The sequence below is a fragment of the Ptiloglossa arizonensis genome, chromosome 4 (genome assembly GCF_051014685.1).
Source record: "Ptiloglossa arizonensis isolate GNS036 chromosome 4, iyPtiAriz1_principal, whole genome shotgun sequence".
Lineage (NCBI taxonomy): Eukaryota > Metazoa > Arthropoda > Insecta > Hymenoptera > Colletidae > Ptiloglossa > Ptiloglossa arizonensis.
The window spans coordinates 23,179,311-23,195,581 of record NC_135051.1 but is presented as its reverse complement, the minus strand read 5'-3'; the positions used below and the strand labels follow the sequence as shown (position 1 = coordinate 23,195,581).

The 16,271-nt window shown below is 38.1% G+C and overlaps 2 protein-coding genes across 5 annotated transcripts in view; both read right to left on the bottom strand.

Moving 5' to 3' along the window:
* Window positions 1-305: 305 nt before the first annotated feature.
* Window positions 306-3,595, bottom strand: LOC143145465 (uncharacterized). Its single transcript, XM_076308862.1, has 2 exons — window positions 3,462-3,595; window positions 306-1,354 (listed from the first exon to the last, which is right to left on the bottom strand). The coding sequence occupies exons 1-2, from the start codon at window positions 3,592-3,594 to the stop codon at window positions 621-623; spliced, it is 867 nt and encodes a 288-aa protein (XP_076164977.1). The 5' UTR covers window position 3,595; the 3' UTR covers window positions 306-620.
* Window positions 3,596-5,828: 2,233 nt separating this feature from the next.
* Window positions 5,829-16,271, bottom strand: part of LOC143145669 (choline/ethanolamine transporter flvcr2a) — a 30,433-nt gene continuing 19,990 nt past the window's right edge. For all 4 annotated transcript variants that reach the window (XM_076309263.1, XM_076309262.1, XM_076309260.1 and 1 more), the window contains 6 exons: window positions 15,352-15,576; window positions 12,347-12,488; window positions 12,074-12,279; window positions 11,742-11,845; window positions 11,541-11,651; window positions 5,829-10,625 (listed from right to left, as the gene is read on the bottom strand). In XM_076309263.1, coding sequence (XP_076165378.1) covers window positions 10,364-10,625; window positions 11,541-11,651; window positions 11,742-11,845; window positions 12,074-12,279; window positions 12,347-12,488; window positions 15,352-15,576 — 1,050 coding nt within the window. In that variant the 3' untranslated portion in view covers window positions 5,829-10,363. The remainder of the gene's footprint in view (window positions 10,626-11,540; window positions 11,652-11,741; window positions 11,846-12,073; window positions 12,280-12,346; window positions 12,489-15,351; window positions 15,577-16,271) is intronic.

Sequence of the window (16,271 nt, the reverse complement as noted above, 5' to 3'; positions counted from 1 at the left end):
TCTCTTTGTATTAATGTATCGATCACCGGAGTCTCACCACTGTAGCAGTATATATTTTTCTTGTATCGTACTAACCTCTTCAGAGACCATTGTTGTATTAACCTCTACAGGTGTCATTGGGAAATTAAATTATGAATATTTATTCACAGTTCTAGCGGTTACTCTGTATCGTAGTATTTAAAACAATTCAAAGTATCCTTGAAGAGGTTATGTGTACCCTATATCGCATTTAATAAATGCCCCCTCAATTCCTAAAATTTTTGTTCGTGAAAATTATACAAATGTATTTGCATAGGTACAAGGAACCTAGGTAAAATTAACATCGACACTTCGGAATGTCTCGATCACAGATTCACGATTTATTATCGAAGTAGCACCAACAACCGAGAAGATCGATTCTCGAATTTTTACATTCGATACGTTACGCCTCGTACCAAACGCGCTGTCGAGGCTCCACTGTGTCATACGATCCACAACCATGCACTCGCATTAACCTAACAACTCTTGCAACACGGTAGTAACCTTAGAACTTTACAAAACTAATCTAATACCTCGGACGATCGTACGAACACGGTTAGTAACAATTGTCAGACGTCTCGTGTTTATAAACTGAAACCAATTTATGACGATTGGCTACCGCACGACGACGGTGATCGAGAGCTGTCGTATATCACAGGGGTACATGGAACAGTTACTTTCACGTAATTGTCCTCTGAGCTGTCTGCCATCGGTATCTCTTGAGTAAAGGTTTGCTCGGTTAAGAACTGATCGTTTGTGGTTATCTGCATAATGGATGCTCCTGTCGGCTTCTGTGGCGCCATTAACAGTTGCATCTCGATGTCCGAAACGATATTGAATATTTTCAATTTAGCCATGTGTTGGTAAATCGGTGGAAAAGTTTTTATCGTTTGCCCGACGCCGTAAAGGAACGCGTCCATCGGATGCTTCGAGCTCGACGAGATCGACGATGTCTCGTCCTTCTGTTTCGCTTTCGATTTTTTTGATCGCGACATCGACGGAGGTCGGTAAGTGGCGACAACAGTTTCGTCTCGAGAAGACGAGGAATTAAGTTCGGGCTCGATGAACAATGGATCGAGAGGTCGCTGCTGACCGGACTGGTCATCTTTGTATTGGTTTACGCTTTCCTCCGCTTCGAGGGGTTTGGCTTCCTCGGATTCAATTTCCTCCGAAACGTTGGACCAATTGTCTCGTTCCTGGAGACGAGGCAATAGAAAGGACATTTCCTGATCGTATCTCCATTTTCTGTTCTGACCGGATACGGTTCTTTTACTACTTCTCACAGATCTCCGGTACTGGTCTCTCAGACTGAACCACCTGTGTTTACATTCCACTCCTGAAATAAATTGTCTAATGTACACAGCTTGTATTCTTTATCGTTAGGTAACAGGTGCTCGAAACGTTAACAAATGATTGTACGTGTCAAATTGAGACGAAAACAAAAAATGATACGTTGCTAAAAATGGGCATCATAAGTGTCAGAAGCGAGGGACTTTACCCACATATGGTCAATGTTGTTGCGCAATATCGAATATTGGCAATAACATTTACCGTCCAGGGATGATACTGTGGGTCGATGCAAATACTGAAAAGCAATCGAAAAGTATTGCAAGCTCTGTCAATATACTGTGACACGATATTGATTCAATCTTACGTATACTTTTGGACTGTTTGCATCGTTCAGATGACTGAAAGAAAAATTTGTCTACGATGGTATTTGAAATTGGAAATATTGTTCCGATAATATCGAGTCGTATATGCGAGTCACGGTTTCTCAGTATTATTAAAGCAACAATATTGATCGTGTGCGAATACCTTTACGCTGCCGGCGCTCGGACGCCATTTAAAAGGATCCATTTATTTCGTCGTCGACGTGATAAAGGTACGAAATTACGCGATGTCGCTTTAGATATTTCCAAAATTCCCTGAAAGATCGAATCAACAGCAGAAGCTTTTACCGGAATATCGCGTGATGTCGTAAATTATTAACGTAGACTACGAGGTCAAGTGGGTCCTTTTAGATGGCTACGCCACTGCCGGTCACTGCCCTTGCCGTGAGCCAGCTGTCGTCCGTGCACCGGCAGTGTTACGATACTTTACGACTGTACACTTTTTAGAAGCATTTTCAGCAATAATATATAATAATAGCAATAATATTTTATCTCGACACGTAATTTGTGACACTTGTCACCCTGCATACCCTTCGATACATTCTTAGAAACGTTATTGTAACTGTTCTCAGGTCGTTAGCTGCAACTGTAAATTATGTATTCGACAGAACGATCGATAAGTAACGAAGCCTACCATAACGAGGTAAATAATCATCGTAATACATTTTTATGATAATGAGATACAATCGCTCATTAATGGGACGTACACTTTGCAAGGTACACTACCAGATGGCGGTGTCTAAACCGCGTGTGTCGACCTCTGGACGAATTACGAGCAACCACCAGTGGGGCTGAAAATAAAAATCGGTCGTTTCCAGCTAGTTATCGATCAATGATCGATTTGTGTACACGGGAACGAAATACGTGTCAACATCGTGCTCGAAGTGGCGTGTATCGATCGAGTTCACGAAACGTAAATCAACTTTTCGTTTCTTGCGGTAATAATCGTTAATTTCAACACCGTCGCGCGGAGTCGGTGGATATTGATACGCAAGGGTAAGTTCCGTTTATGCGAACATCGAATCGGGCCCGTATATAATTGATTGATCGCAAGGGGTGGAATTTTTCCTGCAATCGTTGATTATTTTTTTTTCTCTTTTTTCGTCCATCAGGTTAGGTCGAACTTCTCGCTTACCGTTCGACGAAGATGGTGAACAAGATGCAGCGAGAGCGAGATAGATAGAACAAAGTGTGACCCTCTTGGGCTACCTGCGGTTGGCGGCCGGGCACCCGAGAGCGTGATAAAGCATACAGCCGAGATGAATTATCCACCGATGAAAGTTTTAATTTTTATACCCATCGTTATGTCTTCGTAAGAGCATTACCTACGGATTGGCGAGGTTTCCCAATGTAAACGGGGTCCGAGCAGGATTACGTACGGATTACTCTGCGTAACACGCGACTCGAAACATTTCGTTTTCTACCGTATACATAGTACACATTCTTCGCAACCTCTATAACAACCCTAACAAAATTTTTTTTTTAGCAACATTCCAAGGAACAGCTTTCGAAGTACAAGAGAGCTATTATGATCGTTTTCTTAACACGTGTGTACAATTTCTTTATTTTTAGCAATTATTCAATTATTCTCGTACACAAAATAATAAATTGTAAATTACTTTTTCTCGCATGTTTCGGGAGTTTTCTCGTTGCGTACCATATTTTGTATTTTTCCCCCCTCTCCAGAAAATATATTAATAAGAATTAGAAGAATTTAATTTATAAAGAAAAAAAAAAAAGAAAAATATAATAACTAATATTTTTGTGGCGTACCTGACAATCCCATCTCTTCGCCAATCTCTTTCCATATTCTCATTTTCAGACTAGTGTCGGTGTAATCTTTGTGGGTGAGATTGAATAAACACTCTCTGTTTCGTACTAAAAGAATTAATTTTTCGTCATCCATGGTGTATAGATACTATAACACGGTATGTCTAATTCTGACGGCGGCCAGCACGCAACTGCCTGCTCACGCCATCCGGCAGGGACCGTCAATACGTTCTCTCGGAAGATGGCGACCGCCGGATGCCGACGGCTAGACGGAGTGGTGACGGAGAGCGTGGATACACCTGCAAAAAGCATCGAACAATTTCTTGAGATACAGTTGACGGTCAGTCAACGTGAGTCAACTTCAAACGTCACAGCGTAAATGAAATTTAAACACTACAGCTCGGACAGAGTTTGTAAAAAATGTTACGTTCAATGAAACGTTCCCTGCGTTTGAATTCCCAACGAAATCGTACGAGAGAGATGTGTTCGTTGACTGCTGTTGCCAACGTTCGTCATTTGCCGGAACCAGTTTCAAGGTCACACTTCGAAACGAAACAAACGAGAATAGTATGCACTCCTGAGTCCCTTCAAGGAGTCGTTTGTCTCGTTTCACTCGATTTTACGTTGCACTGATTGGCAACGATACGTACAATTATTTAACCTCAAATTGGTGCATCGAAAATACTAAGAAACAGTCACGAGCAACTGCCAGTAAAACGACTTCGTATACTTAGCTTCAGCCATTCAAGTGTGTCAGGTTTCTACCGTTAATGCAATGGCCTAAGAGTCCTCTTCAAAACCGGTCAGAGTGGCGATGCATTCTGGGATTCTTGATTACATCGCTGTTACCTGTGTTCCGAAAGCGATGCACTTCCACCTGTCGAAAATCCGTGATTAATGGAACACGTTTGTGTTCATCGTTCTGTTTGAAATAGAATGTCGTTAGATAAGACTTCTCTCATTTGATAAGTCGGTTAACGAGGTGACAATATTGTTCCTCCGAGCCTATCTTTGCACGATATCCTTTTCGAAACGATGGCACTCATTTGAATAGCTTGTACACAGAAACTACCTCGAATCTGTTTGTTCATTCGTGCAAGATTGAATTTCTTTATGATATTAACGTTTCAATGTATATTAATTGTATACATTAACTATATATAAAATAAAAATATTTGACCATAAATTTTGTGAATCACAGATATTATCAACTAAGAGTGAGTTATCAACAGTTTGAAATTGAATTTCTACACTATCGACCGTGTTGTTAATTTCAAGTTGTAGCTTTGTGGTAGGAAAAAATATGAAAATTCTAAGCATAGTTTGATCAATTTTCTCTTAGGATATATAAACTTTGAAAATATTCTTAATTTCGTGTTACGTTTGTATCGTTTACCCACCTTCGATGGTTCGGTTGAACATAGTTCTCAGAATTATGCTTTCAAGCAAAGAGGTCGCTCGAAAACCACTGACATTTTACGAGGTCGGTATATCAGATCCTGCAACACCAATTCCCGTAAGGTTAAATATTAATTCTATATCTCGTTTGTAATTCTGATTGTTAATCAAATAATGAATTCTTGTCATATTTAGTTTTAATTGTTACACTAAACATTCTAGTCACACTAACATTGAAAGTGAATGGAAGTTGTAATTATATTCTCGTACTTTGTGCTGCGAAGTCCTAGAGAATCGTGTAACAAAAAATACCATTAGTTCGTGCGTCTATTGTACACGTTGTTTGCCAAACGATTATATTCTCTTACGACGATTATCGGAGACTTGGTACAGCGTTCGCGACCATTGAGAAATGAACTTTTTTACTAGGAGAAAATATATATACTAGAGGTCGCGTATAAATTCCATTACCATTATATTTTCCTACTCAATCTTCGAGGCAGGTTCCATCTTGTTCTTCGAGCGTCGGAATGTGAATTCTCTTACCAGGATAATATGATTCGACAAGGAGTCAGACAGAACTTCTCGCGTGCTCCTGTTTTCCTACTCCATTTACGAACTCGTTGCCAGGATAGCATAACGGTATAAGAAGTCACGCGAAACTCTTGCGAGCTCGTGCTCTCCTGCTACTCCAGTTTGTGCGGTTACCAGGAGAGCATATTCGGAAAAGAGGTTACACGCAACCTCTTGTCTAGTCGTGCTTGCCTGTTACTGTCACTAGAATAGAGACCTCGCAGAGTGTTCTTGAGACCTCGGAAAGAAAGTCATAATAGGGGAAAATATCAAAGCAAGCATCATTGGAAATAAAGACTTGAATGCCGAATGTATTACAATTGGTTCTCAATCATTTTTATTGTTCATGTGGAATTGTCAATTTTAAGGGTGCATTAAGAAGAAAACGTGTCGTAAATACTTATCGATTTATTTATTTTTCCACTTGTTTTCGAACAAGGCTACAGGCTATCAACATCATATAGAGAATTGCAAGATTTTCAAATTCTCGAAGCTTCTTATTGTTTCACACATTCGGACGATAATTAAATCGTGAATATTGTCAACAATCACAGATACTTTTGTTCTCTGTTTCCTTGCGCGTTTTCGTCTTGACGATCGCGCGTTTTAAAACTGCTTTAAAATAGGCCTGCTCTATAAATTCAATGAGAAACAAAACTTATATATATATATATATTTAAATATTATATAACATATGAATTATTTGTATTTATATGTAAATATTTATACTTATATATTTATATATAAATATTTGTATTTATATATTTATATATAAATATTCATTACATATAAAGTTTCGTTTCAACAATTTATTTACAAAAACGAGGAGCAACGTGCGTGATAAAAATATCGTTCGAAAATGTACAATTAAAAAGACCGGAAGACCAATGGACTCGTTGATAAAATTGTTCGATTTTGCGATTTTCGTTTTGTTTTTTCCTTTCTTTTATGAATAATTAGAAAAAAGGAGGAATGTCTCGATTAAGAGTTATCAAAGTAAAAAAAGTACAACTTGAACCAAAAGGGAAAGACAAAACGAAGTTCGTATTTCCCCACAAATCGTCCCCGCTTTGCTGTAAATTATGCGTTGTTCAACAGAATACTACCAACTAACACAGGCACGTTCGAACAATACATTGCTGATACAGCAAATTTAATTAAACAAAATCGTAATTTAATCTGCGATATATTATGGCCACTTGAATTTTACTTTACACTTATTCTTCGTTTAAAGAAGGGGCTTGGCTATGAATTGTAATACTTTTATCGTAAAATATCTTCTTTGAAATGCAACCAAGATGGCCGTTCTCAGAGCCCTCTACGAGACTTTGTGACGAGATTTCTTCATTCAAAGAAATTATTGTTCAACGACTATGGAACGTTTTCCGCGTCTCGCAGATTATTTTACAATATAAAAGTTCAACGCGGATCAATATAGATAATATATATATATATATATTATATAACACTATCTTTACGTTACATGAAAATATGGTAACTATCGTTTTTTGTAACATTTGAACTTATTGAAATTGTACTTCAGTTTCTATTGTCCAACTAGCGTTTTGTGAAGAATACACTTTTACGTTGTATATATAGAAATATTTATATACCTATATCTGTATATATATATTACATATATAGTTAGGTTCTCAGAAAATATACACACATATCCATGCACGTGTCTATACGTAAACATTTAAATTGTTCAACTTCGTCGATCGTGGGAGCCTTTGTCCAGTTTCGTAACAATTAATTGACTAACATTCTTATCAGTTTTCTTTGGAAGTTTCTCGCGATGGTACCGCCGTGAGAAATATAAAATCATGTGTTTTTTTTTTTTTTTTTGCTTGGCCCTGAAGAACCGAGAACTCGAGTCCAAAAACTTTAACAATGAATGGAATTTTTTTAAATAACGCAATTTACTAAAATTCAATCAAACGCTTTCCAGAATATACAAACAAAATAGTTCAATCGTCATTTGTATTTTTATTTCGAAGCTATTTTTAAAACATTCTAAACATTTTGATTTTTTTTTTTCTTTTCTTTTTTTCAATTAGACTCAAGTACTCCGTTTCGTTTACAAATTTATAACGTTCCAATTATAATTCTCTCCATTTTCGTGAGTGGCCCCCAAAGGTCCAGGACACATCGTGAATCACTATATATCAACTTGCGCAACATACAAATATTGTCCGTTTTATCGAACACGATCGTTTCTCTATAAATACGTTTATATCTAAAATAAAATTTTTGGGTTCGCCTCGATGATCGTCTGATATTGTTTATCGATCTGTGAACAAAGTTTGCTGGATTATCATAATCTCGAGGAATAATCTTTCTGGAAGATCGACGCCATTGCTCGCGTTTATCAACGTCTCTAAATTATTGGTCTTCGTGCGCCCGTAACAGGATAATCGTATTTTCTCGCGGCTTCGAGCCAACCAGCAAGTTCATTAATCGAGACTTGAGCTCGTAAATTAAATTCCTGCGCCCAGCGGAGGATGTGTGCTCGCATACTTCGGGCATTTCTGGGTCGTCGAATTATGAAAAAGTGGTCCGTAAAAATCCCCAAGCGACTATGGGCCGGGCAACAAAAAGTATTACAACTTTCTTTATATTCAATATGTAAAGGTTCGATACCTCGATTAGGCAAAATATAACGTGTACTAATTTCGTGTGGTCGTTTTCAGAATAATATAATTGAATTTGGAGTAAAAGTTTGTCTATTGTATCTATTGTTAACGCAATTATTGTTCCCAATGAAACTATACCATTTGGTAAACATAGAAAGTATTACAACTTTCTTTGTATCCTATATATTATATAAAGATTCGATACCTTGAGTAGGCAAAATATAATATGTAATAATATTTTCGTGTGGTCGTTTTCAGAATGATACAATTTAATCTGGAGTAAAAGTTCATCCATCGTTCACGCAATTTTTGTTCCTAATTAAGCTATACCATTCTGTAAAAATAAAAAGTATCACAACTTTCTTTGTATCCAATATATAAAGATTCGATACCTTTAGTAGGTAAAATAAAATATGTAATATTTTTCTGGTCACACTCGAAACAGTCTAGTTTAATCTAGAATAAAAGTTCTCCCATTGTTAACGCAACTTTTGTTCTCAATTAAACTACATCAATCTTAAATCTATCACTCGCTATGACTACAATTATTTTTATACTCTTTTGCAAACGACCTTGTCACCAATCTATAGCAAGAGACGTTCACCTCCTTCGTTTTTGATACATTATTCAAATTTTCAAATTTTTAAATTTTCAAATTTTCAAATTTTTAAATGTTCAAGTGTTCAAATCATGAGACTTCTTGAAAAAGTGTATACGAAAGTATTAAGCGACACTTTTTGAATAGTGTCGCGTTTATCGTAAACAGGTAACAATTCTTGGAATGATAAATCTATGTGTCATCTAGAACATTCTCTTGACAACAACGCGTCACTGTTTCGCTTAAAAGGTATATTCTAGAAACACTATGGCGCCTCCATAGTGCATACGCGTTTGTACCAGACAAAACTCATCGTGGATAAACTACACAGGGAAGCACGATCTTTTCCTGCTAACTAGGCTATCTACTTTTTCAGCATCGAAATCTCCAACTGGCATTAGCACGCTGAAGACTCCGCGGAAGGATTTATTCTATTTCTCCGTTTAAAAACATATTTGTAACACGAACAAGCCGATGCACAGCATCTGGAGCCTCTTCGGAACAACTTACTGGCTATAAATATTATTATCTTCAATATCACCGTTTCTGTTCTACCTCGAGTTCACGGATAGTCTATCCTGAACGCGTTTTGTGTGATTCATCGCGCGTCGGTTCGTGTAATTCATATGCAAGGTTCTTTCGTTTAAATCCCAATTGGCCGAGGTTTCAGGATGCAACAGCTGCGCCCAAAATCGTTTCTACGCTGATATTTCGCTAAGTAGCCTCATCAGAGTCGGGGCAGACAATAATACCAATGACGCTGACAGTGAAACGGGAGATCTTGGAACGTGACGTGCATACAGAATCCTCAGATTACGCCAATGCTGCGACGAGAACGTTGAAACTTAATTCTACGTGAAAACCGACTCTGTAGTTTCAGCTCCGTGTTCGTTATCAGCTCAATTTAGATCTACACGCGTTGAAAATGATTCTAACGGCTCTATGGAAAGTCGAAAGATCGACCGTGGATCGCAACGTATCGATTCTGTTGGCTCACGGTAGTCTACAAATGTTTTCATTTGATTCGAAACCACCATGCTTTGGAGTATCGAACGAGAACAACGATCATCGGGCAACGTCTCGTCGAGAAACATACGAAAATAACATTCTCGTCCCTTCTTAGCGCTAGAATTATACCTCGTGGAATATTCTACGCGATTTCAGATCTGGAATCATGCCCAACGTCGACGCTGACTACTCTAATCTTCGCGTTACCACTGTTCTAGACTTTGTGCGAGTTACGCACACTTGGAGAGATTGTTTGCGCTGTCGCGTGGAGGATAAGCCAACGTAGCTACTCTATCAGTGTTCAGAGACATGTTTACATTCTGTATACCGAAGTGGACAACGACAGAGTGTCTGTAGATGTTTCTATACCCGGTAACTGTCACTTCGAGTCCTTGAACAAAGTTGTTAACTCGGTACAATACACCAGACGGTAGAGCCTAGAGTCTTAGAACAATAGTAACGGCGATAATAATAGAAACGTGGACCTGACTTTGTCCTGCTATTGTCGATTAAACTGACGAATCTCTAAACGTTCAAAGACTCGTTAACAATACCCTCATCTTTCTTTGATATTTCAGTCCTTCGACCAGGAAGGTCTGCTCTAAAGACGCGTTTCCACTTGATCGGGAATAGGTGGGTGTCCGTTTCTGTTTTTCTTTTCGTTGATCCACGGTTACGGGATTACGAAGGTTCTAAAATTTCGCGTTCTGTCTTCGAAGATCGTTCGGGATGATGGTCGTGAGAAACGCACCGAATGCCAGGGTGGTGCAGAGAGCGATGTTCGCCCAGAAGTCACCCCAGAGGTGGAAGAAGTAACCATAGAGCATCGTGAAGGCGATCCCGAACACCTGGCAGACAGCGTTCAGTAGACCAGCGGACGTTCCTTCCGGTTCTGGGTACGTCAGCTCTGCGGCGAACTCGAAACCCACTGGTAGGTAGCCGGTCATGAAGAATCTGGAGAAATTGAACGATTAGGAATTGGGTGGAAGGGTGTGGCATCGATCGCTAATCCATTTCGGAATTTACTTTGCCAAGACTAACATATGTGTAACTCTATGCTTTGATGTATCATCATTTGGGATTATTTTATACCTTAGTATTTCTTCTTTTAGTAATTATTCTATAGACTGTACTTGTAGAAATACTCTAACTTGTAGTATATACCTTCTGATACTAATTGTAATATACTGTACTTGTAGAGGTATGCTCTAACTTATAGTATATACCTTCTGATACTAATTGTAATATACTGTACTTGTAGAGGTATACTCTAACTTATAGTATATACCTTCTGATACTAATTGTAATAGACTGTACTTATAGAGGTATACTCTAACTTATAGTATACTTCTAGTATATAGTATATAGTATGACTTATAGTATTCTGATACTAATTATAATAGACTATACTTATAGAGGTATACTCTAACTTATAGTATACCTCTAGTTTATAGTATATAATATAACTTATAGTATTCTGATACTAATTATAATAGACTATACTTATAGAGGTATACTCTAACTTATAGTATATCTTCTTGGATGATGAAATAAAAACTACTAAACTCTACTTAAATGATCTCTAAAAGGAAAGATACGTTACTTCTCTCGCTCTGTATACAAAAAACTGAACGCAGTGACAACTCTAAGTGAGAGTTTGTACATTTTTAGCATCGCAGATCTAGACTAGTTGAATTTAAAAACTACTGTACAAAGCACCAGACAATTTAATACTTTTTGAAACAGTCGTATTGTCTATAATACTGTAACGTACAGGATGTATGTAGACTTTTCCGATTGACTGTACCGGAGAACGAAAATTGGTTATCAAGGAGTGCCATGGTCAACAGAAGGATGTCTCATACGTACCCCAATATACCAGCTGTTATATAAATGACATATATATGGGTAGTGTCCAGAGTGAACGTGAAGATGATCATCCCAATGAACGAAAACAGATACACACCCAGTGTCGTCTCTCTGTAAAAGTGTTTCGGAAAGCGTGAACACCTCAACGCGAAGACAGTGTTTTCAAAAAATAAGAAAATGGCTTCCACGAGCAACGCTTACTTGAATCTGTGCGTTTTGTCGAGCACGATACCACACACCACAGAACCCAACATGCCTGCGCAAACGATGGTCAAACCGATTCTTCCTGCGTCTTTCTCGTGGTGCTGCAAAAAGATATTTGATATTAAAAATAACGCAGATAATTAACCGAGAACGCATTAATATTATTTAGAATTTTATTAAATATCGTACGTAGCAGAATTCTCTCGTAAAGCAAGCAAACAATTAGTAATTTTATACTGCTACTGAAAAAAAACCTAATGGCACTCCATCGATCACTTATCCGAGGCAAAGTACGATCAGTTAACCGGGGATTACTGTAATTCACTCACCGGGAAGTACTCGAGGACAATGGTGTTCAAGAGAGTGCTGATTGCGTAAAAGATGCCCACGTTGATACCGTAGCTTAACAATAACAACAGGTAACCAACGTTCGTCACCAATTTTTTCACCGATTGGAAAAAGCTCTCCGTGACCTCTGCCTCCCTCTGCACAGCTTGGGCTGGACTTGGAGGCAATGGTGGCTCGGATTTGAAAACTGTGAACAAATATATGAAATTCGATAAGAGACAAAATTTTAGGAATTTTTTAACTGTGACACTTACAGAGGAGTATGAGGACTAGAATGACAGTTGTAAAGGCTGCCACGATGTAGAACATCACTTGCAAGCCTCGTCCAATGACACTTGGATCTTCGCTGCTCGGGACCAACATCGGCGGAAATAGGAAACCGATTGCTATGCCCAACTGTGAACAACCACGAGGTTTATTTTCACAAGGAAGCAATAAACAACGAAGAGAAAGCTTAGAAAAATTTTTTTTATTTATTAATCAAACATTAATCTACCAAAACGAAGTGTACACAAGATACTACGACATCTTACGTTTGTTTTCGTTTATTTTTAAAATGAGTCGTGAAAAAATATCCATTTTTTTTTTTTAGTAAAAAGAGATTGAAATTTTTCTCGAGTTCACTGTGTTTTGATACACAGATTCGAATTCGTAGTAAACTTACCACCATTGGACCGAGAGACGTTCGACGACTATTATTGTTATTCCAAGGAAGTAAGAGATCATTATTCTTTTCAGCCCATTACGGAGCGATTTCAACGAGAGTTCCGCTCTCGAAAGCTTGCGCGAAGCGTGGCAAAGTTCTATGACACGACGCGATCGAGAAGGTCAATAATCCATTCGAGGCTCTCGGTGTCTGGAATATTACCGTACGAAGTACCGTAGAAGGCGAAGCTAATTTAAAAATTAAACTTTACGCGACTCGCGTCGTCTGGGTACGTTCACGGTATTATGTAGCAGTTACGGTAAAGATTTATGAAAGTGAAATTCATCTATGCATGAACATGTATGCGGGTCAGTGAATTTCTCTTTAAAGAATACCACGTTGTGTTTAAAATAGTGTAGGTGTCTTTGAAATTTAGCTTCAAAATTTATTTACAACGAAATTTTCTTTTTGACAATATTTTGTGATACAATAATTATCTAAAATTGTATTTTTGTATTCACAGCATGAATTTTTAAAAAATAATAATAATGCAAAATTACATTTTAAGGGAAATTAAATGAGAATTATAACCTTCAAAATTAATGCGTGAAAATATCTCTTCCCAACATTTTTAACTGTAAATATAAAGCATGGATTTTAAAAAAAATAATAATTATCAAAAATTACATTTTAAGGGAAATTAAATGAGAATTATAACCTTCAAAATTAATACGTGAGAATATCTCTCCTCAACATTTTCAACTGTAAATCAAAACCATGGATTTTTAAAAGAATAATAATTATCAAAAATTACATTTTAAATGTAAAAATATCACCCGCCAACGTCTCTTCAATTCTATTGGTTGTTCAGAAAGTCAATTCATTTTTTTTTTATGAAAATGAAACACGATTTTTTTAGAGTGTATAAACATTTTATTAAATTATATATTCTCCATTTCTTTTTTGTGAAAATGAAAGACGGTTTTTTGTAGAATGTATAAACATTTTATTAAATTATATATTTTCCATTTTGGAAAACGAAATGACATTCCCGAACAACCTAATAAATACAAATCGTGCAATAATTATTCGAAATAATAATTAACCAAGTATTTGTAACACTTGAAGGGTTCGCGATGCACGGGACCGTGTTGTTTGCAATTGTGTCGCAACGAACGAAATTAAATCGGAATTGGGGCCCATTTAGTGACAGTGGTGTCAAGCCATTTGTAAAACGGAAGTAGAAAATGATTCGGTCGTGCAGAGAAGCTCGCGCCTCGAACGGATCACGTGGTACCGGCGGGGTGCACCGTAATGGCGCTCACTCTGAAATATGTTCGTTTAATTCGCAGGATGGGGTCCCGATCCCCTATCCCCGTCTCGAAATGAAACGTGGGTGCACCGTTTGGCTCGGTTTCCCACCTAATCACGTAACGGCTTAACTCGCGAACGTCCCTGTCCATCGAATTAGAATTTTACCCAGCAGGTAGTACGCACTCGAGTCCCATTAGAACCGTGTCCGTTTAACACTATGAGGGATGTCGGGGGATCGGTTTAGTCATCGCCCGATTGTTGTATGATTTCTGGCTCAATTAACTCGTGTCTGTTTCGTAAAAGAATGTTTACTCTACGTAAACACTTTATGTCAATTTTAATGGTTCGTGTTTAGTTGAACATTTTTAAGGAATTTAGAAAATGGAGTAGGTCACCTTTCATCGAAAAATATTGACTATCTTGGGGAAATCAAACACTTTGTGTCAATTTCAATGGTTCGTGTTTAGTTGAACATTTTTAAGCAATTTGGAAAATGGAGTAGGTCACCTTTCATCGAAAAATATTGACCATCTTGTGGAAATCAAACATTTTGTGTCAATTTCAATGGTTCGTGTTTAGTTGAAAATTTTTAAGGAATTTGGAAAATGGAGTGTGTCACCTTTCATCGAAAAATATTGACCATCTTGTGGAAATTAAAGATTTTGTGTTTATCTCAAAAAGTTAGAAGTTCCAAGTCATTAGGATTTGCAAGTCACTAAGGATCTCAAAGAATCAAGACTCCCAAGTCATTAGAGTTCTCAAGTTGCTACTTCCAAGAATTGGAAGTTTCTAGGGGTCTCAAATGACCCAACCATCGAACCTCAACATTCCTGGTACCATTGATAGAGCGAAAGATTAAGAAACATCGTGAGATCGCAAGTTTCTAGGGGTCTCGATTGACCCAACCATCGCTAGAGCGAAAGATTAAGAAACATCGTGAGATCGTAAGTTTCTAGGGGTCTCAAATGACCCAGACACCAAACTTCACCATTCCTGGTACCATCGATAGAACGAAAGATTAAGAAACATCGTGAGATCGTATGTTTCTAGGGGTCTCAAATGACCCAGACACCGAACTTCACCATTCCTGGTACCATTTCTAGAGCGGGAAAATTAAAAATCATCGTGAGATCGCAAGTTTCTAGGGGTCTCGAATGACCCAACCACTGTATCTCACCATTCCTGGTACCATCGCTAGTGCGTTGGGATTCAAAGACACCGTGTGCACATTATCCGAGTGCAAGACGACGAGATCATCGCGAGACTCGTTGAAAAGTTTCGTTCGAGGCAATTACTGACCTGATTTCCAAAAACACCGATGCTGCACGCGCTGCTGACTTGGTCCGGACCGAACCAAACAGCTGCCAAACGCGCTGGAACCGATAGTATGAAAGTCTGGCTCACAGCTACTATCGTCTGGCCGATAAAGGTGAGCCAGAACAGGTGTGGGCTCACGCTGAAAACTTTGATCCACGATCCGAGTGTCGTCCCGATCGCACCTGCCAAAGCTGCACACCTCAGACCCTGTGGATAAATTTCGGTTTAAACATCTCGCGTTGCATCGATCTCTTCACCGTGTCTCAAATTTAAAGACGACTTCCCGGATCTTCGAATACGATGCAGAGTAAGTTCACGTTAATATTCTACCGTACATTTTTACAACCCACTGTTGTATAATCGTTCACCTTCTCACGGAAAGCTGAAAATTAAATTACGAGTTGACGTTGCGTCGTTAAATCGGCTGCAATAAAAAAAAGAAAAAGAAAGAAAAAAAGAAAAAAGCGGGCACAATTCTTAACCGTAAGTATGCGGATTAAAATTTTTTTACACTCGCGCGATAAAAAGTTTACTTCGATAATAGCAATTAACCCAGTTCTTCGAGTATTTTGCGTGATTTTCTATCTCGGAGTGCATAAATTTAGTACATCGCGGGACTGTGGTAATAACGAGGACGAGAAATATTTGCGTTTGCAATCAGTGGATGAATACAAACTCCGACAGTGCCAAGGGATCGTTTGAAGTTAGAAACGAAACTAGTGGGGCAACCAGATGGGACCAAGGAGGTAGATACTACCCCCACCCTTTCTACGAAATAGTTTAAACAATTCTCTTCCACTCGTATGTATCCTTAAAAACATCAATACGAATATACAAAAATGTATTTATGCGCAAATACAGACTAAAAGAAGAATAAAAAAAAAATGGCAAAAATTGAAAGA